Below are 27001 nucleotides of genomic sequence, written 5' to 3'. Positions count from 1 at the left end.
TTTGTTACAGTGAAACCCCACTGCCAATTAAAATAACATGCTTCATTTTCCTAATGCAATCAGTCTTGGAATAACTATTCAATCTCTAGTAAAATGGTTTGAAAGCTCTTTAGATTTGTTAGCAGTGACTCACAACTACCTGGGCTTGTAAATATGTCTGCACCTAAATATGGTGTAAGCACGTAACAGAATAGACAGAATTGCTTTCCACCTTTTACTTCACATATCAAGTAAAAGAAATCAGAAGCACTTCAAACTCACTGTTGCCATGTCAATAGATGCTGTGGCTTCATCCATGATGAAGATGCTGGTCTTCCTCACAAAAGCCCTTGCCAGACAGAACAGCTGCCTTTGGCCCTGGCTGAAGTTTTCACCCCCTTCTGTGACTATTGCATCTGGAAGTGATACAACAAAATCAGTAAGGTCAGATCAGAATAGAGCATATGCCTGGAGAACAGAATCTCACTTCTAGTGTAAAATTATATTTCCTAGGCTTACAGCTGCTGGTGACACATTTCTGCCTGCTTATTTCCAGTGTTCAACACAATCAGTACTTTTGTCTCACTATATTCTCTGTATCTGTTAGACATCAAAGCAGCTGAGCATGTTCAAGAGTGAGTTTCTCTGAAACATGTGCAGTCTAGGACACTGCACCCCAGTCAAACCAGCATCCATCATTTCTTTACCCTAGGGCTGTAAAACTTACCATTTTAAGGGGGTTTATTGGTGGTTTTTGTTTTTTGTTAGGTGTTTGATGGTTTTTTTTTTTTTTTTTTTTTTTTTTTTTTTTTTCTGCATGGCCGAATGATTCACAGCCTGAAGCTTTAGAAATCTTCCTCCTTGGACACAACAATTGGAAAATACAAAAGAACATGTTCTAGGTAACACCTGTCTTGTTGGCAGCTTATTTAATTTAACAAGACCCATAAATCTCAGTGCTTCATAACAAAGACATACTGCAATAAAACAATTTTACCACTGATTTGAAAAGAAAGAGGATTCTGCCCCCAGGTACAGTTGATAAAGGAGTTATACAGATATAGGACATTTGCATGCAGGCACTTTTTGTCACCTTCCACAAACTTTAAAAGCTCCTTCTTCATCAACTGCCCTTCTAATAAATAAGTGTGAAACAGGAAGGAAAATCATGAATGCTGGAAATAATATTCTCAAAAAGAAGTCTCATTACCCAGGCCCCCAGGCAGTGCCTTCACCACATGCTTGAGCTGTGCTATTTCCAGTGCTTCCCAGAGCATGCTGTCAGTGCACTTCTTCTCAGGGTCCAAGTTAAACCTGCAGCATGGGTAATTCAAGAACATCAGTCAACAGAAACTGCTGCAATGGATTTCTTCTTTTAGTGTGCTTAGGAACAAACCTGCAAATAATCAGAATCATACACTGAAGGTCTGGGCCTGATTCTAATCTATCATTGGTATAAATCCACTGAATTTCCCAGACTTGATCAATGTTTATGCCAATGTGATTAAGATGAAAATTTGACTGTCACTTGAGCAGAAAGGGAAAAGCTTCCTATTTTGTGGCTATCTTTATGGTTTGGGGATTTATTTTGTTCTGCATAAAATAAATAAATCTCATGTTTTACTAGAAAAATCTGTGACTATATTCAGCCTAAATTAACATCCAATTTTAACAAAGGCCAAAATTTTACCCTGCCTCCTTTTAAATACAACGTCTCTTTGTTCTTCACGGCTGCAGAAATGTTAACAGAATAATCAAGCTTCATGCTGCATTATGAAATTGAAGTCTTCACTGCAATTCAAAAAATCTTGGATTTATGAACAGATGAATGTTATTTTAGCTTGCTGTGGCCCAGAAGTGACAGCAACAAATGTGAATCTCACATCATATTACATTAGCATGTAGAATGACAATAAAAGATTTAATGGTGCATGACACTTTTTTTATGTTTTACTCCTGCTGTATGAGTTGTGAAGGATTGATGCTGGCCTAAAAGCATTTTTAATAGATTAATTTATAAAACAAAGGCATGCAATCACATAATCTTCTGATGTGAATGAATCATGGTCTATTCAGGCATGTCCTGAAGTTTGTATCCTTTTCAGTGAACTCTAGTCACTTACATAGAAACTAAATCTGCAAGTGATTCTTCCTAAGGTAAATGGCACAGACACAGGGAATGGAATTTGTTGGAAACTGGAACTTTTGGCCACTGCATCATCTGCTCAGAGACGTAGGAGGAGAACACAAAAAACAAAAACAAAAAAAAAGCAAGAGCTAACCTATTTGGTGCCACAGATGAAATGGCTCAGAAGAAACACAGATAGAGGCTCCAGGATAAAACAGCCTACTCTCACAGTACTTCTTATGTTGCTCTTTTGCTTTTCCCCTGTCTACAGCAGTTTTTTAGTCTGCATTTTTTACATCTCATATTTTAAGGCAGACAGACGTAAAGAGATGTAGGAGAAAGAAGGTTGTTCCAAGAAATGCTGGGGGGTTATGGGTATTTGATCAGTGAGCTAAACTGATTACTGGATCCTGGAGGAATAAATATTGGCTTTCCCTGCTTCCCAGGCATGGGATGTCTTCTGCCAACAGTGTCCTGTCCAGGCTCAGGCACAGGGCAAGGTTGGCCTGGCAGGGGTGAGCTACAAGCACAGACAGAAGGCAGTGATCCTCCCTATTTCAGCTGAGGAGACTGGAATCGAGCAGCTTGGTATAAAAGTCATGATATAGTACAATTATAACACATAATTCATATTGCATGACATAGAAGCAATTACATGGTTTTTATTGATTGCTGGTGCTCAATACTTACCGGATTGTTCCGCTGAATAAAATAGGATCTTGGAGAATGATTGACAGCCTGGATCTCAGTGTCTGCAAGGGCAGCTTTGCAATATCTATACCATCAATGATAATCCTCCCTATTCAAAAGAAAGGGGACAGTGTGTTTATTGTGCCACACAGCTGCTGGCAAAGAGATGGCTCTCTTCCAGGCTGAAAGGCAATACAGCAGGAACAGGCCTAGGATCACATAGCCCCTTCTTTACTAAAGAAACATGCTTTGACTAAAAAGCCAGCACAGCCTTCTTGAGACTAAGCTCAGCTGGAAGGCATACTGAGTGGACCTGAAGGACCTTCTGAATGATTAGATACACTGCTTAACTGCTTGAACAGTATAGATCTCTCAAACAACAGGGTCAGACATGACTTCAATCAGGGATTAATTACCAGGGGTAACAAGCCTTTCAGAAAGCCAAATTACTGTTGAGCACTATGAAATCTTATCTCTGAGTACGACTGTCTGTCTCTGCACAGGGCTCTGTGGGTGATGTGGCTGGGAAACTGGCTGACATCTTTTTGAGATGCACCCTGTGAGGCGTATGGACACGGCACACAGAGCAGGAAACATGGCAGGAAATTCCAGGGCAGCAGGCCAAGCTGCAACCCCCAAGTGCTGAGTTTTTTGGGCCTAGTGAATCCCATCTGTGCCTTGAGCACAGATTACCCTTGAACACCTTGCCCTTTTATGCTTTGCTCCTACTGTTGTGATTTAACTGCACAAAAGGCTGTCATCTGTCACTCTTGGACTTTAGCTTCTATCAAGCAGAATTTTTATTGATCTGGCTTACAAATGGCACAGCTGTTAGGTGACAGATGATATCAGCTTTAAACAGGGCCAGAGAGTGTGTCCTGAAAATCACACTTTAGAGCTGCTGCTGTTAAGGAAAAGACTACCAAAGAACCTTCAGGAGCTAAGCTTGAGTGACACACAAAAGTGTTATCTTACCCTCAAAGGTGTCAACCATCCTGAAAAATGCAAGAGAGAAGGAGGATTTCCCACTGCCTGTTCGGCCGCAGATCCCAATCTGTGACACAGAAAGCACATGAACATCAGGCAATGAAAATACAGGAAATGGATAACATCTGTACTTGACACTTCAGATGAGAGGGTGGAGGAGCTGTTCTGATTCACAGGATCCTCTTCTCCGCCTGACAGATCAGTCAAACTGAACCAGCCATTACAGAATTGCTGTGTTCACTTTTTGTCTTTTAGGGGTCTGAGCATTTAAGGATAAATTAAGTCAGCCCTGTAACAGGTAAAATAGGAGAATGGTAATGATGGTAATAAAGACAAGACAGTCATGTGAGAAGGATGAAAAGTAGGTCTAGCACTGTAAGGGCTCTCTGTCACTTCTGGTACTGTGTGCTGACAGGAGGGCACTGGGATACTGGGGTGGGGGGGGGGTTTGTTTGCCTCAATACACCAAGCTAAGAATCCCTCAGACTCCTTTCCAGTACACTACACTCTTTGAGAGAAAAAAAATCATCTGTAATTCAGTCACCAAAGCATTCTGTGCTATGTTTTAACTCTGATTTATGTGATGTGCTAGTCTGAAGAGCTCCTGAGATCCACTGCAGTTTTTTACCTTTTGTCCTGGTGAGATGTGGGCATTGACATGTTTTAGCACTGGCTTCAGGTTGCTGTCATATCGGACACTGAGGTTCTGGATTTGGATCTCCCCTCTGTCTGGCCAGTTCTGGGGAATCTGTGATGAAGCTGTACCACAGGCACAGGGGGGAAAAAAACCCAACATCAAACTTCTTGTAACAAATTAGTTGGTTCATTAGGTGATTTACTACATTTTTCATGGCAGTACCCTGCAAAGTCATTAAAATTTCAGCAAGCTCTTTCTGCAAGCTGCACAAAACTGCACTTACAAAGGAGCCCTTCGTAATTTTCAGCTTCTGTTTTGAGAAGGCCATTGATTCTTTTCACTGCCCCCAGCTGGATCTCCATGTCAGCCAGGTTACGAACCATCCAATTCAGATAGTTAGACACCTGATGTAAAGCAAATACATGACTGAATCCCAGATTTTTAGTAGTTTGCATCGTTTGACCAGCATGCAGTTTATTTTCCTACACAGGAACACCTCAGTAAGTGGAAGTTGTGAACACACTGGATGGTACAACACCAACAGGGAGGCAACAATGACTAAAGGTTACATTTCCTAACTGCAGTGCACAGATACTTTGGTACTGTGGAGATCTGATCTACACCAACAGAAAAGAGGGTGGGAGAACATTTAAGACAGGTGAAAAGACATAATTTTGGTAACTCAACTTTGGACAATCTAGAATCACATACCAGGGCATAATTACAACTGATGCACTGAAAATGTATTCTTCACAATGCAAGACAATATAAAAAATTATGATGCAACTTGTCCATGTCTTGTTGACATATTTGAACTAATACCTCCATGAGATTTGATCTCAAAGCTGAAGAAAGCATACACTCAAATATGTCAACCACCACATGTGAACTGAAGTAAACACATGGTTTCTGTGATGTTACAGTACCCACTATAGATGTACAGACACCTTCAATCTTCCTGTTCATCTTTGTGCCCTGAGGAATTACAAAAAAATGTTTGGGAGAGACAGAAAGGATCCCGAGATTCTTACCATAAGAGCATAGGTTAGTCCCAAGCCTACAAGTCCTGAAGTGATTTTATTATACAGGCAACTGGTAATAGAAGTGACAGCTGCTATGAGTACCACACATGCTCCAATGTACTCCTGAAGGAATATGAATAAGCTCCATCATTATAAGTCTACAAAGGATTAAAACGTTCTCATAACTTTGCCCACCAAATAACAAACCCATTGCACAACTTTGAAACACAGGCAGAAACCCCATGGAACTCCATCCAGACTCTACCAGGAACCCATTCTCACTGCTTTCAGCAGGGCTGTGCTGGGGATGTCAACACAGATACCTCAAGCATATAATGGAGGTGGCTGAAATCATGCAGCTATGTTACCTGGGATAGGAGGGAAGTGCTCATGCATCCCATCTCTGTGGCTGACGGGAGGCTCTGCTGTTGCTGCCGAGTTCCTACCATCCATAACTGTTCAAGCAATCCTTGCACAGCACACAACTATTACCTTAAGGGCCTTTTTCTGCTTTACTTTAAATAATTTGATTTGACTTCCCACAGACAATTCTTTGAGTAAAATTGTGTAACAGACTAGAAAACAAACTCTGTGGGAGGATAACTATAATTTGTCTGTGTTTGAACTGTTTAGTGATATAGGCATTGATCAGAATTAGGGACTTCAGGTAGTTTAGCCCTGAATATATAATAGCATAATAATATTGTATTCAAGTCATACCCAGTACCTGAACTAAATTACCAATTAAGAAGGAGTCCAAAATGAAGCCATAGAGTGTGACATGAAAAATGAATTAACATACATTTAGCACATCTGAAAGCAACCCATGTTACCAGAACAGCATTAGTACACCTGCATTTAAAATTGCGATATAACCTTCCGCAACATAAAATTCCCTGACTTGCTTCTTAGAGAATTATTTTTAATAAACCATTTTTCATGCCAGGCCAATGAATATCTTTGGTTCTTCAGATGACCCCAAAACAGACTCAAACTTATCTACATCCTTCTGCTCATTATAAGAGCTTCCAAGATATTGAAATGTTCCTAGGAAGGCACGAGGCAGAAGCTGCTGGCACAGACTGACATGGTCCCACAATGACATGCTGGCTGGTGGCACAGCTCAACTAGCTCTGATCACTCTTCACACACAGAGGAGCCAATGTGACCCATGAAAACTATTCCTGTCTTGGAAAAACAGCTGCAGACTACAGGGAAAATTCATACCCCATTCAGTGTCCAGGATGGGTTGGGCATATGCTCATTACAGCCAGAGAGACATAGAGGGCAAAGGTAGAGCTTTGAGATGAGGCTGGAAAACCATTGCATGCCTCATCAGATTACTTGGAACAAAAGCCAAAAATTCCTTGTGTATAAATAATAACAACAATAACAATGTACTTGCCATGCGAACTTCCAGCCAGCGATTGGCTGCTGTGAGGAAAAGGGAGGCAATGTTGTTGGAATCTGTGTATTCAAGAAGTTTTTGTCGGAATTTGGCTTCATACCTAAAAAAAGGAAACAAAAACAAAGAAAGGAAGGAAACAGGAAAGCAAGAGGAAAGGAGAAAAAAAAGGAGTCAGGCATTGGGGTCACAGAAAAATATAATGTAAAATTTAATTTCTGGGGTATGTGCTTATGGACAGCTTGGTGCAGGGTATAAATCAGCCTATCAATAGTTCAGAGTGACATAATTTGTAGTTTTGTATTAGACACAGGGAAAGTGTATTTGTGCAGTATCTTGAGAAGTAATTTATGGGTATTATTGCATTGATTATTGTATTGAAATTTTGTGGGGCTCCCAGATCCCACTGGGCATTTTATAAATGTATTTTAGACATGATAACTGACAGAGAGAAAGAAATCTAAAACTATTTAAAATATGTATGAGAAAAATAATGCATGCATGTACTTGTGAAAAGAAGCATTAATGCTGCAGAATTCAGTTTTTCTCAATCATATAAGCTCAGGTTTTAAACTTATATTACCATAGCATCTAGAAATGGTAACAGTTTCAAAAGCATAAACTCAAAGAACTTTCCATTATAGTAGCACCCATATTAAACAAATTATTTGTCCTTACCATTAAACAAATGGGGCACTTGGTAAAATGCAAGTCCAAGAACATGGCACAACAAAAAGTATTCGCTTGGAAAGAACTGTTTCCCTTCCCTCAAGGAATTAGGGAAATTCCTACACAGTACAGGACTGATCACAAATAAGCCTGTTTAGAGTTTGTTATAGTGAATTTGCACCCACTCACGTGAATAGCTGCGCCAATGAAATCTGCCATGAATTCAGCAGGTATGGGATCTGATTCCCTGCTGGGTCTTAACAAGTGTGCAAGTCAGCCAGTCACCCTTTTAGCTGGGAATATTTAATTACATAGCTATCAATTAAAGTGATGTCAATAATCAAGTGCATCAACAATTACAGCTAATAATGCACAAGCCTGCCACAAAAGTATTTTCCAGGATAGTGATATAAAGCACAAAGATTTAGTTTAAGCACCCAAATCTTGCATTTTCCCCCCTTTTATTACATGATGAAGTTTAATACACTCGATTTCCCCCTTTGAAACTTTACTTTATGCTTTTGCTATTATGGCTGTGACAAGCACTGATTATTTATAAACTCACCTCTCCTAATACTCATATAGAAGAATGCCTATGTATGAAGTACATGGCTTACAGAATCTTTCAAATTCATTCACTGCAGAGTACCTTAATCCTTCTTCTGAGCACAGTAATGACTCTACATAAAAATTTTATGATTTTGAGGAAAAGAAATAATTCAGCTGCCCACAACCTAGCCACGTGCTAAGACACAAGAGACATGTCTGATGTGTGCAGTGGGGAATAATGGAAAGGCTTGGATTGGAAGGGACCTTACAGATCATCTCATTCCAGCTCCCTGCCATGGGCAAGGACACCTGTCACCAGACCAGCTTGCTCAGAGCCCCATCCAACCTGGCCTCACACACTTCCTGGGATGGGGCATGCACATCTTCTCTGGGCAACCTGTGCCAATGCCTCACCACCCTCACAATAAAGGATTTTTTCCTAACATCTAATCTAATCCTGCTCTCTTTCAGTCTGAAGCCGTTCCCCTTGTCCTGTCATTACATGCCCTTGTAAATAGTCTCTCTCATCTTTCTTACACGTTCTCTTCAGCTACTGGAAGGCCACAATTAGGTCACCCCAAAGCCTTCTCTTTTCCAGGCTGAACAAATGCAGCTCTCAGCCTTTGCTCAAAGGAGAGGTGTTTCATCTCTAATCAGTCTGATGGCCTCCTCTGGACTCACCCAGCAGGTCCCTGTTCTTCCTGTGCTGGGACCCAGAGCTGATGCAGCTGCAGGTGGGCTCTGAGCAGAGCAGAGCAGGGGGGCAGAATCCCCTCCCTGCCCTGCTGCCCACGGGGCTCTGGGTGCAGCCCAGGCTGTGAGCATGTTGCACAGCAGAATGTTTTTTTTCTAAATCAGGCGTTAGTGTCACCATGTCAGGGCTAGGGACCCCTTCCTCTCCTCAGGGCTCACTGCCCTCAGCCCTCACCACACAGACATGGCCGTGCTGCTTCTGCAACCAATTCAGCCACATTTCACATCCCTATCTCCATACCATGAGGAACTGTGTGAGGCAGATAGCCTCAGAGAATGTGAGGTATGTATCATGAGTCAGTCATGCACATGGAACAGCGAAGCAAAGTTACCACAGTTGCTGGATTGATGCAAAAATATCAGTTTCTCTTCAGAAAGTGTCTCCAGATTACCAGGTTTTTAAGAATACAGACATGCCTTTGCAGAATCCTTCACATTTACATTTTGGTGATTGTTTAACACAAATGCTATCTGAAGTATCAAAATAAACTATAAATCAGACCAGGGCATCTGCTGAAGGCATTTTTGTAGGTGCAGCAGTAGCTGTTTTTTTGAACTCCCCTAGGTTTGTTTTGTACATTTCTTTCCATACGCATTCTGAATAAATCCAGAATGCAGAGTAACCAAGGGTAAGGACGCTTCAGGAACAACTGGCACCTCCTAACAGAATGAATTCCTGAGTTAGTGTTATTTTTAGGGATGCTCACGCTAGCAAGTCTAAACTCCACTCCTGCTAATATGTTAGGCAGCTGAAAAGCTACACAGGCCTAAAAATAACTAGGTTAGCAGCTGAGGCAGGAGGCTGGCAGACAGATGGAACAGATCTCACTGAACACACATGGCTGGCTGGGTCAGAGACACCAGGATTTAAGAAATACTGCAGGATTTAAGAAAAAGGAGGCACCAAACACAATTCTTTGACAGAGGAATTAATTCCAAGGGGACAGGAAGAATCAAGAGGGAATGCTCCGACAGACTGAAAATATTAGCTGGATGACATTGAATATTGCTTTCTGTATCAACACCAGAAAATATACAGCCATAATGCTTCAAAGATACTCTTGGTCAAGTAAAAGGATACAGGAATGAGAAAAGCAGAAATTAAATGAAAAATTGATTTTTCTGCAAATTGAACATGGGCATAGCTACAAACCATAGAACATTGTTGGCACTTAATGAATTACATATCCAATAACAGTAATTAATAGAAAACATTAAACTGCTCTACCACTCTTGGGTAAGCTGCCTTCAGTCCAAGAGAAACAAACTCTTAAATTGGTTATTCTTTCTTTGATCTATTTATAACCAATTTAAAATAGTTTAAGTTACCTTTGTGCATTACTTCTATTACAAAATTACAATTATAGGTTAGCAAGAACAAATAAACCCTACTGTTTCAAGGATAGAAGGGTAACAGTAATAATTAACTGACAAAATACATAGACATCATCTAGATGAGGATCTAGTGGAAAAGTTGATCGTGTTTGAGTCAACTGGGAAAAGACAAGAATAGCCCTGGTTCAGGGAAAGCAGCTGGTAAGCTCAGCAGTGGTTTTTTATTGGTACCTCTGAGGTATCAGCATGACTGCCAGTTTTCTAACACACATACAGAACCCAGGCTGGTTATCAGGTATTCCTGGGCTCCCTGGGAGCTTATGTGGATGCAAAGACAAACCAAAACAGGCAAGGAAATACTTTGTGTCTACCTTGTATACTTCCAAAATCAGTGTAAACACCCACACTTTCAGCTAGTAACCTGAAAGACCATGCAGGGTGCTACTGTAGCCTCCAAAGCCAGCAGCATGCACAGCTTATCTGCCCAGGACATGGACACAGATTAGTCTGTACCAAGTTGGTGCATATTAGTTCTCCCATGGAAACTGTCCAAGCCCATCATCTGCCACACCACAGGCTGTGGTAATTGCAGGCTAATTTAGCTTCTTAAATCACATTTGCCCTCAAGCTCTTTTTTCAGGCTGCATGCAAGTGTCTGGACAGCAACCACAAGGCAGATGACCCACATGTGTCTGTTCTTTTTACAGTGACTCCTCTACATACAAAATGCTTAAAATTCTTCAAAGTTTGACATCCCCCCTTGTCCATGTTGTGGGGGCTCTGGATTTTCCAGGCAGAACAGTTTAAGACATAACATTACCTTCCTTTCAAATACCTATGTTTCTTAAAAAAAACAAACTATACCTGAAGGCTCGGATGGTGGTAAGACCTTCAACAGTCTCTGAAAAATGGGACAGTAATGGTAGCTGAGTGCTGTCATCCAGCTGCTGCAGGTCCCTGGAGAGGGTTATGAAAAGAATTTTGTAAAAAAGCAGGTTTGTTGTGCAGCTACTCTCTTGAATCAGGCCCAGGGAGTGAAAAGGAATAGCATCATCATAGTCATATACATAAGGTTCAGACAGATTGCAAAGCATTGCTGCAGGGGAATGAATTCCCCAGCAGGATTTTTCTTTCAACTTTTAACTAGCTGGAGTTCTGAATGGGTCTTTTCCCTTCACTGACTTCCCTCCTTTCTCCTACATTCCTTTTTCTTGTACTCAATTTTTTATTGATTTAAACACTATTCTGTCTCTGTACTGAATATCAATTTAATGGAATGCTGCAAATAGGAGCTCAAGTTAAGCAGAAGACAAAGTGCACCCCCAGATAGCAGCACAACTACTGAACCAACAGTATCTCAAACTCAGCAAATGAGAGTCTGCACTCATTATTAAGGTGCATTTCTCAATGTCATATTTATTCCTCATATCAGTAAAAGCACATGTAGGGTGAAATCTATTTAGTCTCAGTTTCATCCAGCAGGAAGTAAATTGGTTGCAGACTCCCTCTCAATCTGTGCATATATGAGGGGATGTGCATATTTTTGCATTGCTGCAAACACTTCACAAGAGGGAAACTATCATCTTAGAAAGAGTAAGGTCTCAGATACAATAAAAATTTTTATATTTTTAAAAACTAGAAGGCACCCAGAACAGGAGAGGAGGCTCATGCACACTGGATCCTTAATGGCTAGGCAGTACCACATTTCCACTTTCATCTGCATAGGCAGACGTCAGTTTCCCTGTCCACATTTTCTTGCATGTCCTTCCCCAGTCCTTGGGAAAGGACAGAATCCAGTTAGGTTTTTTTTTTTTTTTGGGTTCTGTGAACTCCAAAAACCTTTGATCATGCACAAAGACCCTGCTCATGCAGAGTCTGCTTCCTCGCAGAAGTTCTGCTCGAAGAGCTGCTGACAAAGGCGCTTGTGAAATGACACAGTGGATTTGTCCCACTTGCAGACAGTGCCACAGCCTTGCCAAATTTAAACACGAAGCTCCCCTGCACTGCAGGATCCATGCCCACTGCCAGGGTGGTGATGGTGGTGCCCTTACCGGGAGGCGACTCGGAAGTACTTCTGGATGAAGTAGCACATGATGGCCAGGGGCACCAGGGCGATGAGGAACATGGGTGTGACGTAGGAGATCACAGCAAGGGCAGACACACACAGCAGGGTGGAGCGGCTCAGGCACTCCAGGGTAGCTGGAATGTGCTGTGCAGAGAAGAAAAAAGCACACAGAATCTTACATAACAAGCTTAAAACACTACTTGCTTTTCCTTTCTCCTGCTTCCTCCAAAATTTTATCCCTTGTGTATTTTAAGCATTTTAAGCATACACTTAAATTCTGTTCTTGAATTTACTACTGGGTTTTGGGGACACCTGAAGGGATTTCTGTGAGGCTGCTTCACATCTGCATTGTGGAGCACAATCCTCATGTCAGAGGATTACAGATGGGATGCAGTAGATTTTAGCATCTGCATAAATCCTGGTAGCGCAGTCTGGGGTAAGTAATAGTAATTTGAATTTCAGTCATTTCTATTCTGGGCAATAGCATTTGCTGTTTTCTCATTTCATTTCCTCAAATGAATGTGTTTACCCACTTACAAAAAAAGTGGATACTCTTTAATTTGGGGATATTACTCTTGATCTTATTTTGCTTCCCTTTTCTATACAGGACATCTTAGCAAAACAGATGTTTTTTCAATGTTCATGTAAGATGAAGAACTCATACAGAACCAAGAAAATCATGATGCAAACTGATACAGTCAAAATTATAGTTCATCTGTAAGCTTCATCTAGACAAGTCTGTAATAAATAAAACCCCACTTTTTTAGATTAAGATAGGATAACTTGAGAGCTTGAAAATATTTAATCAGTACCTGGTCGATGGTATTGCAGTCAGCTGAAAATCTGTTCAAAATACTTCCCAGAGGGGTTGTTTCAAAAAACCTAAAGTGCCACAAGGAATGGCAAAGTTTACAATACTGATATTAGAACTGATTTGTGTTATTTTGTCTTACCTAATATAGTTACTGTATCACAGAAACAAACAAATAAATTGACAGCCATAGTAAAATTTCTCATTTTTCCCAGTACCTATGGCTTTCCAAATCAATGGACATGTCTTGAATTTACAATCACAAGCATGAGCCTACAACCACTTAGAACCCTACAACTGCAAGCATGTCCTCAGCTCCCTCTACTGCCTAAGACATGGACATCACATGATTATACTCGAAAAAAATCCTTTCAGATTTTAATTTGAAGCCACTTCAATTCAGAAAAAATTCAAAAGAAGTTGAATTGCAAAGTCTTGCGTCTTTCTGGGAACAGAAAATTGTAACAAAAACAACTACTGTTGGAACAGTATATTAAAAGACATTTGGATATGAAAAACACACACTTTATTATTGTTCTGCAGCTATTAGCTGTTCCAGAACTCATGTGGAACCTGAAGTCTAATTTTATCCTGGAAAAAAATCTAAAAAAGTCTGAGGTTTTTCATGTATGTGATTTTTCCATGTTGTTTGGGTCAAATATAGTTAGCTTAAAAATAAGAGGGTTTTTTTTCTCTAGAGCTGCAATTTGAATCAAGCTACACCTTTACTTTCATACACAGGAAAAAAACCTTATGGAGGACAACCAAGGCTTCTGCTGGAACAAAGTACACTCCAGTATACTCTAATGATGCCTGTAATGACACTTGTCTAAGCTCATTACCTTACCCAGACTTGCACAATCACTGCCTGACAGTAAATATTTCCAGTGATTAAGATGATGAAGCATGCTATGAATTATCTGTACCACATATTGATCAATAATTGTGTTTTCTCCCTAATTAAAATCTGCCAAGAGAAATTAAACATGCAAGGAAGCAAATCTCTGAAGTCACAGTCAGGCAGGAGGCATTTGACTTGTGTCTAGGAACTCAAGTAGCCTGGGTACCATTTTCAAAAACTACTCAGAAACTTGACACCTGGTGATTTTTCACTGGTATCTTAAAAAATATGCAATGTACAATCATTTCTTAGTAAAAACTGCACTTAGGAGACTGTCTTGAAGTAAAGAAGACAAAATTACTATAATAAAACTTCTATTACAATCAAAGAAATACCTCATTGGAGCCAAAATAATTTTATTTAGTAAAGAAGAGTGTAGCTTTTTGGTGACTTTCAAGCCAGTCCACTCCACTGCTATTGATGTGACAAGGCATAATACGATGCCAAGGCAGCAAAGAATGCTGAAACCTTTTGAATATGGAGAATGGTCAAATTCCTAAGAAACAAAGAGCAACACAAATATTCATTTTAAATTACGTTTAAAATATTATTGTAAATGCAGAAGCATGAAAGCGAAAAAATATTAGAGAATATCCTTTTTGTTCCCTAAATTAAACTGTCCATGATTTTTGCCCATCTTAAATCACAATTTATTTTCTTTTGGACAGGGAAGTGTTTGTATGAAAATGAGCGATAAATCAGAAATTTAAAATCAAGGAACACCATAAAAAGCCCAGGCTTCTGTGAGAATGCAACAGTGCAGGAAAACCAAAAAAGAACTCTGATATCAAAATTACTTTAGAAACCCAGGTTTGAAAGTACAATACATCAATACACTATATATCAATATACAATAAATCTAGCAAAAGGAGAAGACCACACCAAACTTAACTTCATTTTACTGTGCTGTGTATGCAAAAATGCATTGAGCTTCAAAGTACTCTGGATGGTCCTTTTATAGAAAAATAGCACATTGCATACAAATCTCAGAGCAGAGGTTGACAGCAGGAGAACACCCCCAGTGAAGTCATAAGAGGAAGGTGAACAAGGCAGTGCCTACCATGCACTGGGAGCAGTTTTTTGTCTCGGGCTCCATCTTGATAGAAATGGCATGCTCGGTCCAGAGTGCCAGGCAGTAGTCAATGGCCACCATCACCGTGTGCTTCAGCAGCTGGGACAGGAGCAGCAGGGGCAACAGGAGGATCCCTGCTGCACTCAGGTACTTGCCACAGGCTCTCCAGGGCATCTTGGCTCTCTGATGCAGTACTGAAGACAGGTTGTCTTCGTCGTCACTCTCTGTTACTTCTTCTGCAAGGTGCAAGAAAAAGGACAGCCGTGCTGACATACATATCCAAGGGACTGGCAAGTGGTAACTACAAACCAGGTCTTTCCATCCAGTATAAAGGGTGGCTTTAAGGTCAAAGCACCTGCTCAGAACTGCATGCATTAAACTGCTAAACTTAATAGTAATGCACACAAAAAAGATCAAAAATCCCTCAGCACTTGGTGATCAATTTCTTCAACCATGTTTTTGCAATGTGAAAGCACTGGCTGGATAAAAATAAATTGCAATCTCTTTCCTTTGTAAAACTTTAAGCAAATATGTTTAGCTGTTGACAGGTGAAGTTTCCCAGCATATTGTTTAATACTATTCTTCATTCATTATTAAATCATATTTGCATATAAGAAAAAACCTCGGAAGTCTGGAGGAAGTGATGACTTGTGGACGCTTGCAATCACTCTGGTCCAGAGGTCAAAGCAATGGACACAAGCACTCCTATAAATCACAACCCACATGAAAAACGTTTTGTTCTCTTGCCAATTTGAATGTGTTAATCATTCTAATATAATTTAAGTGTGAAACGGTTATGTACTGGCAGTGGGCTCAAAGGGTGCCCTTTACCTTCATCCTCTTCATCATCTTGCAGCAATGCTTCCCGGGAATACATTGTCCTCCGGAGGTTTGTTCTTTCCAAAACAGGGTTTTCCTCAATAGCTGTTTCCTGAAAAAGGGACACAGCTCATGTGTTTTCAACCAGAGAATTAATACCAAAAATTGCTACTTGTATAAAACTGTTTCCACTTAATGAAAAATAGAAGTGGGAATCTCACAGTAGGCAGCCCTAAGTGATTGATTTTCTAGGTCTGTGTAAAACGAAAGGACATAAATTAAATATCTAACATTCATTTCAGCTTGTCAGTCCCAGCCCTCCTGGAATCCTAACTTGGACAGTTATCCCAAATTAGTAGGAACTAAGATTAATATCTCATTCTTCTTGTGTTATAAGTATGAAAGACAAAATATCTTCATAATTTGGGGAACTTGATATAGGCATATCTGAAAAGCTTCCACCCAAGGCAATGAGTAAATTCAGGCATATCTATAAAACCAGCTGTCAATATTAGCAAAGCTTTTCCTAAAATGGCCATATTTGTAATCCTTACGTGACAATATTGGCTAGGGCTTCCTACCAAGAATGGAATAGAACAGAATCAAAGAAATATGAGAATGTCCAGATGAAGGAATTTATCTTAAGAGATAAATAATAATGGTAACACCAGTACTACAGTCATATTAAGTTAGACATCACACACAGCATGTCAATTCTTGTTAAACCTTGCAAACTAAGGCCCAAAAAAAAGAAAAAAAAAAAAAAAAAAAAAAAAAAAAGACAAGATTTTCTTGCACATATTGATTGCCCTGCCCATCAAAAACCTTCTCCAGCTCTTGGTCTTGTCGATTCATTAATGTCTTCCAGTGTTCAAAGAGCTCAGTCTCTGATTTCTGAATGTCCTTGAGTGTTCCTTCTCTCTGGATGTTACCATCTTTCATCGCAATTATCTAAAAAGTCAGAAACACAAGTGCTGAGATAAATAGCCAGGTATGACTATTTATTTTAAAGCTATGTTGCTGTGCTTTGACAGGATTTTCTCTTTTCTTAAATAAATAATATTTCCACAAACAAATCTGTCTCCAAGAAGACAGTGACATTATCTCTTGGCTCCATCCCCTTCATTCAAGATGCTGAAAACTCAGAAACTTCCTGCACTCCATGTTTTCAGAAAAGGCTGCCTTTAAGAAAGAAGAATGGGATCCCTGTTGGCAGATCTGTGCCTAAATACAAGTCATTAGCAAGATCAGATTTTAGAGTTCTCTTACCTCCTAAAAGGAAAAAGCTTTTAGCAAGACATTGAGTGCAGGAGGTTTTGCCCTCATTCAGGCAATTAGATATGAGCATGCTGGCTCCTTCTCTGATACCATGGACTGATAAGGAAGAGCTAGGCAATTTGAATCCCTAAAGCCTTAAAAGCATAAAATAGTGGGCACAGTTTGGAAAAGAAAAATATCTATGCAAGACAAAGTCTGCAGGGAGCAGTTTCCAGTTTGTGTCAGCGTAACTATGTTATACACACAATGGAACTACCACCACTCTGGGTCTGACAGGGACAACTGGAACACGAGGCATGCAGACTGCAAACCCCCATAATTACAAAAGAGTTAATGCACTATTTATTTTTCTCTCTCCTTGGAAACTCAGAAATTTCCACAGGCAGGGAGTGGGGAAATAAACAATTTCATTTACTGCAAAGAATTTACTTTCAATTATTGCTATGAATTTGCACCAGAGAGAAGGTAAAAGTAAAGAAAACAAGGATCTTTTTGTGAACAATTTATTCAGCAAACCTGCAACTGGGCTGGACCTTGAATTCTTCTGAGGATTTTGTTGAAAAGATTTAGGGAGACCATGACATAAACTTCAAACTATATTTTTATTTAAAATTTCTCAACAAAATAAATATTTCCTCTTTACTCCATTGGGTAAGAATTGCTAAGGATTAATGAAGCCTATACTTAGGGAAAAACATGAACTATTTTGTAATAAATATTTTTTATTATGAAGTTCATACAAATCCTTTCTGTGCTACTGTTTGAAAAAGTGTATTTCATAAAAATATTACACATCTAGAAGATAAAAATAGAGCAATTTTCGTACATCTCCTGAAACAGCAACATCTAGAAATAGGTCTTCTATTCACAAAGAAAATTAAAACAATTACGCTGATGAACAGCCATAGCCTTCCTTGCCTTTAAAAAATTGCAGATATACAACAATAAAAAAAGAAGAAGTTGAGAGGGACTCATAGGGAGGGGAAGGAGGCAAAAAATTCCAGTATCCCAAGAGAGACTAATTTGAAAACCAGGACCGTATTGAGAACAGTGGTAACTCTAAAGGTAAACAAACAACTGAGGGACAAGGTCAAAGCAGAGACCATAAATAACAATTGCTGCCCACAAAAACCTGATCAGAACAAGATGAATGTCTATCTGCAACTTTATACCAAGACAGCATGAAGCTCAGGAAGCAGCTGCAATATGATTATTTCTTGAGACCAGGAAACTGCTGCTACAGCCTGTGCAAGATGTGAAAGAGAGAAGTCCTGCTAGGAGGTATAACTGCAGTCATCAATCATCATGGACCAGGAGACCTGGGAGGCTGGAAAACTGCAGAAATAAGTGCAAGGCCAATGGGAGCTAATGAATAAAAAAAATAAATCCAAACCCCCAAAAATTCCTTCTTCATCTTTGACATTTCCAATTAAAAACTGGTATAGAAAGCATACCTCCATTTTTTTTTCCTTTAAAGTAGAAGATATAAAAAAGAAACCTAACAAACAAATGCTACACCATTTCTTAAAATCTTGCCCACATACAAAGGGCAAAGATGTTCTTAATATACTAGTATATACTTAATATGCTCGTACTAACCACAGGGAAACACTGTGTTTTTTCCTTATATTTCCGTACCTCTCAATACCCACCTTGCATAAATGAACCTTTTCCTGTGATGGCACAAATTCCTAGTAACATCCCAGCAGAGGCAAAGGTGTTACTCAAACATTTCACTTTTTTGAGGTCAAAAAATTAGCCAAAACATCCAATATAACTAATGTTTTGTGTTATCATTATATTTCAAATGTAACCTGCTTTCATAAGAGTATTAAGTAGCAGCTCTACGAAAATCCAACGTATTTAGGTGTTCCAAGATGAGAATCTCAAAATTATGGCTCCCCTAATAGGCAGATTTTCAAAAGACCTTTATTATATATCTTCTCACTGAACTATTACTTGGTGGGGACATGAAGGGAAAGCACTGTTTGCAGCAAGACATGTTCCTGCTATGTTTTTTCCTGCACAGAAAAATTGAGAAGAAGTTCCTTACCCAGTCAGCATGGGGCAAGTACTGCAGCTTGTGAGTCACCAGCACAATGGTCCGCTTGTCCTCCCGCAGCATCTTCAGGATCCCTTCTTGCATGAGATGGTCACTCAGGTGGATATCCAGGGCAGAAAAAGGATCATCCTGTCATGAGGATAAGGGGTCAGCTTTTGGATCCAGAACTTGTGGGATCCAAGGAAACTGAGAGGTTTTAATACCAGTAAAGCCAGATAGATCAACACAGGCACATAAATGAGGCCATCAGATCAAAATTGTGCTGAGGAATGGTTTCCTTAATTTACAGAACACCAAAACTCAAACTGTGTTTTTGCAGAGAGCACTGAGTAAAACCAGCTGTGTCAATTCTACAATTCTGTAGGGTATTCTGGGACATGCCCCTTTCTAAAGATGTGTTTATGGCCCACACAGCTGGAGAGCATGGCTTCTGTCAGTCTCCCAGTGTGGGTCTGTGGCAGATATTGCATTACTGCTCCAGGGACAGAGACAATGAGCATATATCTGTCTCCATTGAATATCACTGCCTTCACTTACTTTTTTTTTTTCTTTTCATAAATCAATACTCTATTAACAAAGAATCACCAAAAAATCACAAAAGAAGCAATATTGATCATCTTGTTGACTCAGCTCAGATGTTTGATTTGAGACGTACATTATCTTATTGAATCAATCAATTATATGCAATTAATTTAGGCATAAATTAATCTGTACCATCTTTTGGAAAACTTGTTTACCTAATCTTATTTATATGGAATCAGAAACCTTTTGATTTGATATTTCTGCTTGCAATAGTGATACTGGCTGTAGGATTTACCTACTGTTACTATTTCACACTATAATATTACACTAAACCCAGGCTTCATTAGAAATCAAAAATATCTGAAATTAGCAGTAGGATAAAGATGGCCACTTAGATTCTAATAAACTAGAGCATCACAACATAAAGCACCTAGGGAAGTGCTTTTGAAACACAGTAACTTCATGATCCAAAATTTTCTCTCAAAACTGTGTGTGCAACTGTGTGTGCACTGTGCTTGCTGAGCAAGGATGTTGTCAGCTCTGCTGCTGCACTCTTCTGACCTGGCACAGACCTAAACATCAGCCACATGACATTTGTACTTGTGAGAGTGAAGTTTCACAGGTATTTCTTTACAAAACCAGCCTTAAAATAATTGAGTGTTTGCTAATACTAACATATAGGGTTCCTGGCTATTTTCTAAATATTAATACTGGAAATAAAGTTTATTTGTAGGTGTTTTTCCATTGTCAAACCATAAGAGAACCTGCTGTTATTAGGAGGTTACTGAGTGTGCTTCACAGAAGGACAAAAAGGGCAAAACCAAGTTACAGACCAGTAGTGGATCAGCTGATTTGGAGCACCTGACCCAACTGCTCCCTACTGTCCTGCACTCTGATCTTTGCCTGGAAATGCCCTACACATGAAGCAAGCACAGATTGATCAGCCTAATTACAGGGAAAGGTCTAAATAGCTTCCCTTTCTTTTAGGGATGACATCTAATGTGCACAGCTTTTCTAATTCTACATGATTTATATCTCACTGTCATCCCAGGTGGATTCAAACCTTCTAGAAAACTGAGCTCAAGAAGGAAATGCTAAATGGGAAAGCCAGCCAGCTCACTACGAGTGAGTGTGTAAGATGCATCTGTTTTCCCACCTGGGAAGGCGTTAGAACCTGCTGTCACTCTCTTTCCATAGCTGAAGCTGGGACAGGATATACAACAGGCAATTCAGGGTGCAAAAGCAGCTTAGTTTGTTGCAGAAAAGAAACACCCCAGACATGAGGCAACATTAATTTTAGGCCTGAGACAACTTAGGAATTTCATTAACACAGTTGAAACTATTCCATTTCTGAGACCCAAAAACAGAATCAAGGGTCAAATTGAACTTTCAACATAGTGAGAGGAGAAGCATCAGCATTTCAATGTGCAATACCTACCTGTCTGTCTGCAGCCTTTACAAAATGCTTCCTACCTGCAGGCTAGCTGACAAGAGATATAAAACACACAGTGCACATTTGTCTGGGCTCAGCGAAACACAATGTTCAGCATGTGACCCATGAAATACTCTAAATGAAAAAAGCAGCTCCTCCTTCTGCATGGAGCATAAACAGAAGGACACTACTCACCAGAAACACAACATTTGTCTGCTGGTAAAGCGCTCGTGCCACGCTGATCCGCTGGCGCTGCCCTCCAGACAGATTAATACCCTGGAGATAAGCGGGAGAGAAACAATCAGACAGTTAAAGAAAACATCAACTGAATATTCATATTCCTTATTCTCACTGGATTATCCATAGAAGACTTTTCTGGGCAGAGAAACATGAGAAATTTTTCCCATGTGTGGGCCTGTAATGCATCCTTGTAGTGTTTTAGGGGGCATTTTTGGGGTTCTTTTGTTTGTACCAGTGCCAGTATATGCTACAGTAAATTGTTTGCAAATCTCTGGCTTCTGCTTCCTTTTTCATCACTCCCTAATCTTCCCTGATATGATAAAGCCATTGATTAAATACCTGCCCTTCTGTAAATCAAAGGGCTCTAAAAATATATCTATGTATTATTATTTATTTTTCTGTTACATCTAAAGAAACCAAAAAATATCCTGTTAAGTCAGGATACCTGCAATAGCAGCTGCAGAACAGTCAAACATTCTGATAGCAGCACATTTAAATCATTGCACCTCACATAAATGACAGTGTTTCCATGTTCACTGAGCAATGAGCTTTCAGACTAATGACCCAAACATACACTTAACTAAAAGATTACCTTTGTTGCCAAATAACCTGTAAGATTTCAAGAACCAACAAAATAATAAACCCCCCTCTATATATTTAAACCAAAAATAGAAGCCTGTAGCCGTTTACTGACCCTCTCTCCAATCTGGGTTTGGTCTCCGTGAGGCAGAATGTCAATATCAGGCTGGAGGGAACAAGCATCAATTACTGCTTTGTACCTGTGGAAACAAAAAGGCAACAAAATCCACACAGATACTGCTGGAGAAGCACATTTCCCACCTGCAGAGGAACAAAAATTAACCAGCTGGAAAAAATCACACAGTGGAAAACATATTTGTTAGTCACTAATTGTTCTAATGGGATCTCTTTCAGTCACAGGCAAGTAAGTAATGTTTCAGCTCAGAAAAAGGATCTTATGTCAGTTTCCCAAATAAAAATGTTAAACAGTTAAACCTAGGAAAAACAAATATAACTTCTTTCAAGGTATATTGCTATTTTTAGCAGTTGTTTTTCACACCCAGGGCCTTTGTTTCTTGTTTCAATATCCAAGGATGACAGAAAATAAATGAGCGTAGGATGCAAACACATAATCAACCACTTCTTTTAAGGATGGGGGAATGGAATACCAGCAACTGATTACAACGTCTGGTGGGCATTTGTACTGAATAAAAAGGCAGCCCACCAAATCTTTACAAACAACATTCCCACTCCCAAGCAGGTGATGTCCTTCCAGGAGAGGCAAACTAGTCAATCATGTGAGAGAACACTGCATGTTAAACAAACATGGTCCTTGGAAATGGAAACATTTGTACACCTGAGTTCAAGTGAGACAAACCCTGTCCCTTGTGTCACCCAGGAAAAGCGTGGTCAAAGGAGGAGATTGTCACCTTCAGGCAGGTGCAGAAGTTTTGTTCCTACAGGGAGATGGGTCCCCATGTGTGACCCACATGACCCCAATATTTATGGAAAAGGGAAGAAAAACACAACAGTGCTGGAACCTGTTACCTCTGCTTGTTAAAAGAGCTTTCAAATGTGATATTCTCTTCCACTGTGGCATTGAGCAGCCAAGGCTTCTGGGATGCATAAGCTACTGCACCTCTTTTCCTGGGGAAAAAAAAAAAAACAAACACAGGAGTTCCCAGCTTACCAGTGCAATTGCTGCTTTTGGAAACCATTTTCTTGTAAATGATGAAACTAGTAATTCGTCTTCAAAAATGTTTTCCTTTCTTTATTTAGGACAATCAATAGCTTTTCCATCAAGGAAATACATAAATGTCCAACAGAATACTGGAATGGTTTTCCCAGCTGAATTTCACTTTGCTCCCTCTTCTCCTACTATGAGGTGGGATTTGGGGAGTCCAGCTCAATAAAGCTGCCTCTTGAGCAGAGTGGATGGCAGTAGGAAAATTACCAAAGACTGAATCCCAGCTCTGTTTGGATAGATTAATAAAAAATTAAATATTAATATAAAAAAATTAAATAAATTTCAGGAGGGATATTCTAGCAAGATAAAGTGTTTCAAAAAGATCCAAACAACTCCACACATGCACAAAGGCAGTTCCCTCTGCCATTATTTTCCCCATTCTTAGAAGAGAACTAGAGCTAGAAAGTAAATGAATAAGTAATTTCTATGCCTGTAAAGGCAAGAAAAGAGAACACAGACAAAAAATATTTGCTGAATTTCCCCCAGTGAAATGGCCCTCATAATGGATCATCAGAAGGGACAATTTACCAGGTACAGTCAACAGGATCTTACTCACAGTGAACACATTATTTAACAGAAATTATTATTATTGTTATTATTATTATTGGAAAGTGCCTGCTAGAGAATTTGTGCTTTTGTTGTCTGTTGTGCGTTAAGGATCCCAGTAAGGCAGAGCTGGGAGAAAGACAACATCTTTTATCAGAAGAACTGATACTTTTGGAAAACTCATTGGCATATCATCCTTTCTACAGAAAAGGCAGAGAGAGGGATCATATGCCTAAAAGCATATTTCTTTTCTTCCTAGCTCTATCAGCTAATCCAATAAAAAGACAGGACCTCTCACCCAAATGTGGCCTTTGTCTGTTAGACAGCCATTATGGCAGCCTATTTCTAGTTAGACCCAAAAGCAATTCAAAGCATGCCTTGAAAAAGCACATTTTATTTCTCTTTATACGTTAAGGTCACTTGCCCTTCTCATTTTTTTTTCAGGCTTTTATCAAGCTTGTTTAGAAACCAAGATAGGATCCAATTTTTGTTGATGACTTGAAAGAACACACAATTCCACTATTCTGCTAGCATGATTCCAAGCTGAAATTTATGATGGTTCACTAGAATTTCATTATGCTTTATGCATTTTATTTACTGGAAAATGAAACAGAAATAGCTAAACAAAAGAAAAAATAAAAGACAGAAAATATCCCCTAGGCAGCCCAGCCTGCAGCCCCAAAATCTAATTCAAAGAGCATTCAGGTCTACCTCAAGAAAGCAGCACTTTTTCAATCTGTATGAAATTTTCATCTCAATAATTGAGAAAAAATTGCTCTGAGCATTCCAAGATGAAAAGGTATTCCCTTCCCTTCCTTTTCATTGCTTAAACTGTGACTTTGCAGCTCATAATTCTCAGTGTGATCAAAAAGTTACTGCTAGTTTTTGAAAAATATCAGCAAAGTTTTGAGGAAAAAACTTTTACAACTTTTGCAGAAAGCGTTCTTTGGTTGAGTGAAGATATGGGTCCTGCCAGGGTGATGCACTCCATGCTGATAACGAGCACAATGTCTGGGAATACCACTCACATTTGGATTACATTCTGCTTTTAGGACATCAGTGAGAATTCATTACTGCAAGAACTTGGCAACAGGCCAAAACTGATTATGGACTGAAGATTTAGTAAATTCCTCGAAATTAATCCTAATTGCAAACTGACACTAGGATGGCAAATCAGAACTGATCATACTTTGACATAAACAAAAAGCCTGCAAGTACTTGCAAGCTTCTTTTTCACATATATGAAATCTATTGCAGGTCCACAGTGCTGCTTACCATAGAGACAATCAAACAATTATTACTGAAAGGTGAGAAACACGTGGCTGAAAATCCAGAGAACAAAATATTCTGCCATGGAGTGTGAAAGACTTGCTCTGAAAGTCTGCCTTGAATACCCATAAGGTTTCACAGTTTTAGAACTGAATGCAAACCAATGGTTTAGGACACACAGGCCTTTCAGGGATTATTCTGTGGGTGGAACTGATTGCTTTCTGTCCCCAGACTGCATAAATAACTGTATGTCTCAGCAATGGAGTGTGTTTTTTCCCCTCTGATAACACAGCAGGCTAACCATAGCCTCTTAATTATCACAGAGGTGCAGACAGAAAAATTCAGCCTTGCAATAAATAGGGAAAATGTTCCCTGAGCTCCCTGGAGACTATGAACTTTGTCTAACATAGAATCAAGCCCGTTTACTAATTATGAATCAGATTAATTCTTCAGAAACAACACTGTCAAAAGGAACAACATTCACTTCTTTACAGTGTGGGTGACTGAGCACTGGAACAGATTGTCCAGAGAGGGTGTGGAGTCTCCCTCCCTGGAGATACTCCAGAACCATCTGGACACAATCCTGCACCATGTGCTCTGGGATGGCCCTGCTTGAGCAGGGAGGTTGGACCCTGTGGTCCAACTTACTCTTTCAGTCATTCTGTTGTGAAGATTGTTTGCTTCAACGTATTAATTTATCTCTACTTTCACATTTAATTTTGTTAAGTACAGGAGGTGCAGTAGATCTTCAAGATCAAACACAACTAGTTAAGGGACTCATATATGAATCTCAGCGCCCTAATAAAACTACAAAGTCAGATGCTGGCAGTTTTTAAAAGTAAATAGATGCACTTAAAATGCAATGGAGTTAGGATTATGATGATGGAGGTAATAATATATGGCAAAGCCTTTCCTGTGTGTTTTGGGATTGCTGACTCCAGTTTTGTCTTGATTATTTGCACAGTTCATTAACTTCTACTACAGTCAACTCAAATTCAAATGTTCTTCAGATATGAGAGAAACGTGTACTGCTCTGCATTATAATTTCAAATGCAAAAAATATGCTTCTTGTATTTTCAGCTTGATGGAAAGTATTGGAGCATTCTGGTATTGCCAGTCCTGAGCATTCGGGAAGAAATCTTTCTGCCATTATTAAACTTCAAGGGTCACCTGTTTGTTTTTGTTTTAGATCTTGCAGTAGCTGCATACAGAGACATCCTGTTTGTCTTCTAAGGGGGAATATTAAACTCATTAAGTGCAGAAACTGCTGAACAATGTTCACCGAGTCACAGAATGGCTGAAGTCGGAAGGGACCTCTGGAGCTTCCCATTAGTTTTTAAAATGCTGTACCTGACTTCCATGTCAACAGGAGGTTCTTTCTCTGGGCTGTAGAAAACAAACACAAGGGTTTTAATAAAAAAAATTATTCAGACAATGCAAATAACAGCACAAAGTAATATAACTATGCTATAATTAAAAATACAGCAAAATGACTGCATAACAGAAATAAAGCTCTTTTTCTGCTAAAATTCTGTGCTATGTGATATTGACCTAAAAAGCGCAGAGTTAAAGCTTCAGTTTGGAGAAGTGCTAAACAACCTAGCGCTTCTACAACCTTTAACACTTATGAGCAAAACTCAAGACCTCAAAAGACTTTGACCCAAAATACTTTTCTGAGAATACCAAAAATGTCCTACAGGATGTTAGTGCAACAAAACCATCAGAGGCATTTGTACAGCACTTAACCAACCAGGATTCCCAGAACATATGATAATGTAGTTAACTGTTTCATCCAGTCTAACAGTCTTTCCTACATTTTAATACTCTTGCCATACTGTTGTGCATGTTATCTCACTCTTCCCCATCCATTTCCATACCAGTTTCAGACTGGTATGATTCAAACATGAGACTGATTCTGATAATACCTCTCTTTTATCTTAATGGGTTCAAATGGTTTCCCTTCAACTTGGCCCAGAAACTTCAGTCTCTGAACACAGAAAGGACTGTAAGATTTCAAAGTACCCTTTACCATGAGGCTTAGACATGAGGTTCATGTAAGTTCCTC

General features: G+C 39.5%; 1 protein-coding gene across 2 annotated transcripts in view; it reads right to left on the bottom strand.

Annotated features, from left to right (window-relative positions):
* Positions 1 to 27001, bottom strand: part of ABCC8 (ATP binding cassette subfamily C member 8) — a 74366-nt gene that overhangs the window by 4316 nt on the left and 43049 nt on the right. For both annotated transcript variants that reach the window (XM_041414966.1, XM_041414968.1), the window contains exons 18-37: positions 26287 to 26322; positions 22923 to 23021; positions 22051 to 22135; positions 21312 to 21392; positions 19154 to 19291; positions 16648 to 16773; positions 15835 to 15934; positions 14992 to 15239; positions 14267 to 14427; positions 13032 to 13101; positions 12206 to 12363; positions 11019 to 11111; positions 6849 to 6951; positions 5453 to 5566; positions 4705 to 4825; positions 4413 to 4543; positions 3773 to 3851; positions 2798 to 2906; positions 1190 to 1293; positions 262 to 395 (exon numbers count right to left, since the gene is read on the bottom strand). In XM_041414966.1, coding sequence (XP_041270900.1) covers positions 262 to 395; positions 1190 to 1293; positions 2798 to 2906; positions 3773 to 3851; positions 4413 to 4543; positions 4705 to 4825; positions 5453 to 5566; positions 6849 to 6951; positions 11019 to 11111; positions 12206 to 12363; positions 13032 to 13101; positions 14267 to 14427; positions 14992 to 15239; positions 15835 to 15934; positions 16648 to 16773; positions 19154 to 19291; positions 21312 to 21392; positions 22051 to 22135; positions 22923 to 23021; positions 26287 to 26322 — 2290 coding nt within the window. The remainder of the gene's footprint in view (positions 1 to 261; positions 396 to 1189; positions 1294 to 2797; positions 2907 to 3772; positions 3852 to 4412; positions 4544 to 4704; positions 4826 to 5452; positions 5567 to 6848; positions 6952 to 11018; positions 11112 to 12205; positions 12364 to 13031; positions 13102 to 14266; positions 14428 to 14991; positions 15240 to 15834; positions 15935 to 16647; positions 16774 to 19153; positions 19292 to 21311; positions 21393 to 22050; positions 22136 to 22922; positions 23022 to 26286; positions 26323 to 27001) is intronic.

The sequence above is a fragment of the Onychostruthus taczanowskii genome, unplaced genomic scaffold, assembly GCF_017590055.1.
Source record: "Onychostruthus taczanowskii isolate IOZ18803 unplaced genomic scaffold, ASM1759005v1 scaffold49, whole genome shotgun sequence".
Classification (NCBI taxonomy): domain Eukaryota; kingdom Metazoa; phylum Chordata; class Aves; order Passeriformes; family Passeridae; genus Onychostruthus; species Onychostruthus taczanowskii.
The sequence above is the reverse complement of the archived record's forward strand: the minus strand, read 5'-3'. Positions and strand labels throughout refer to the sequence as shown.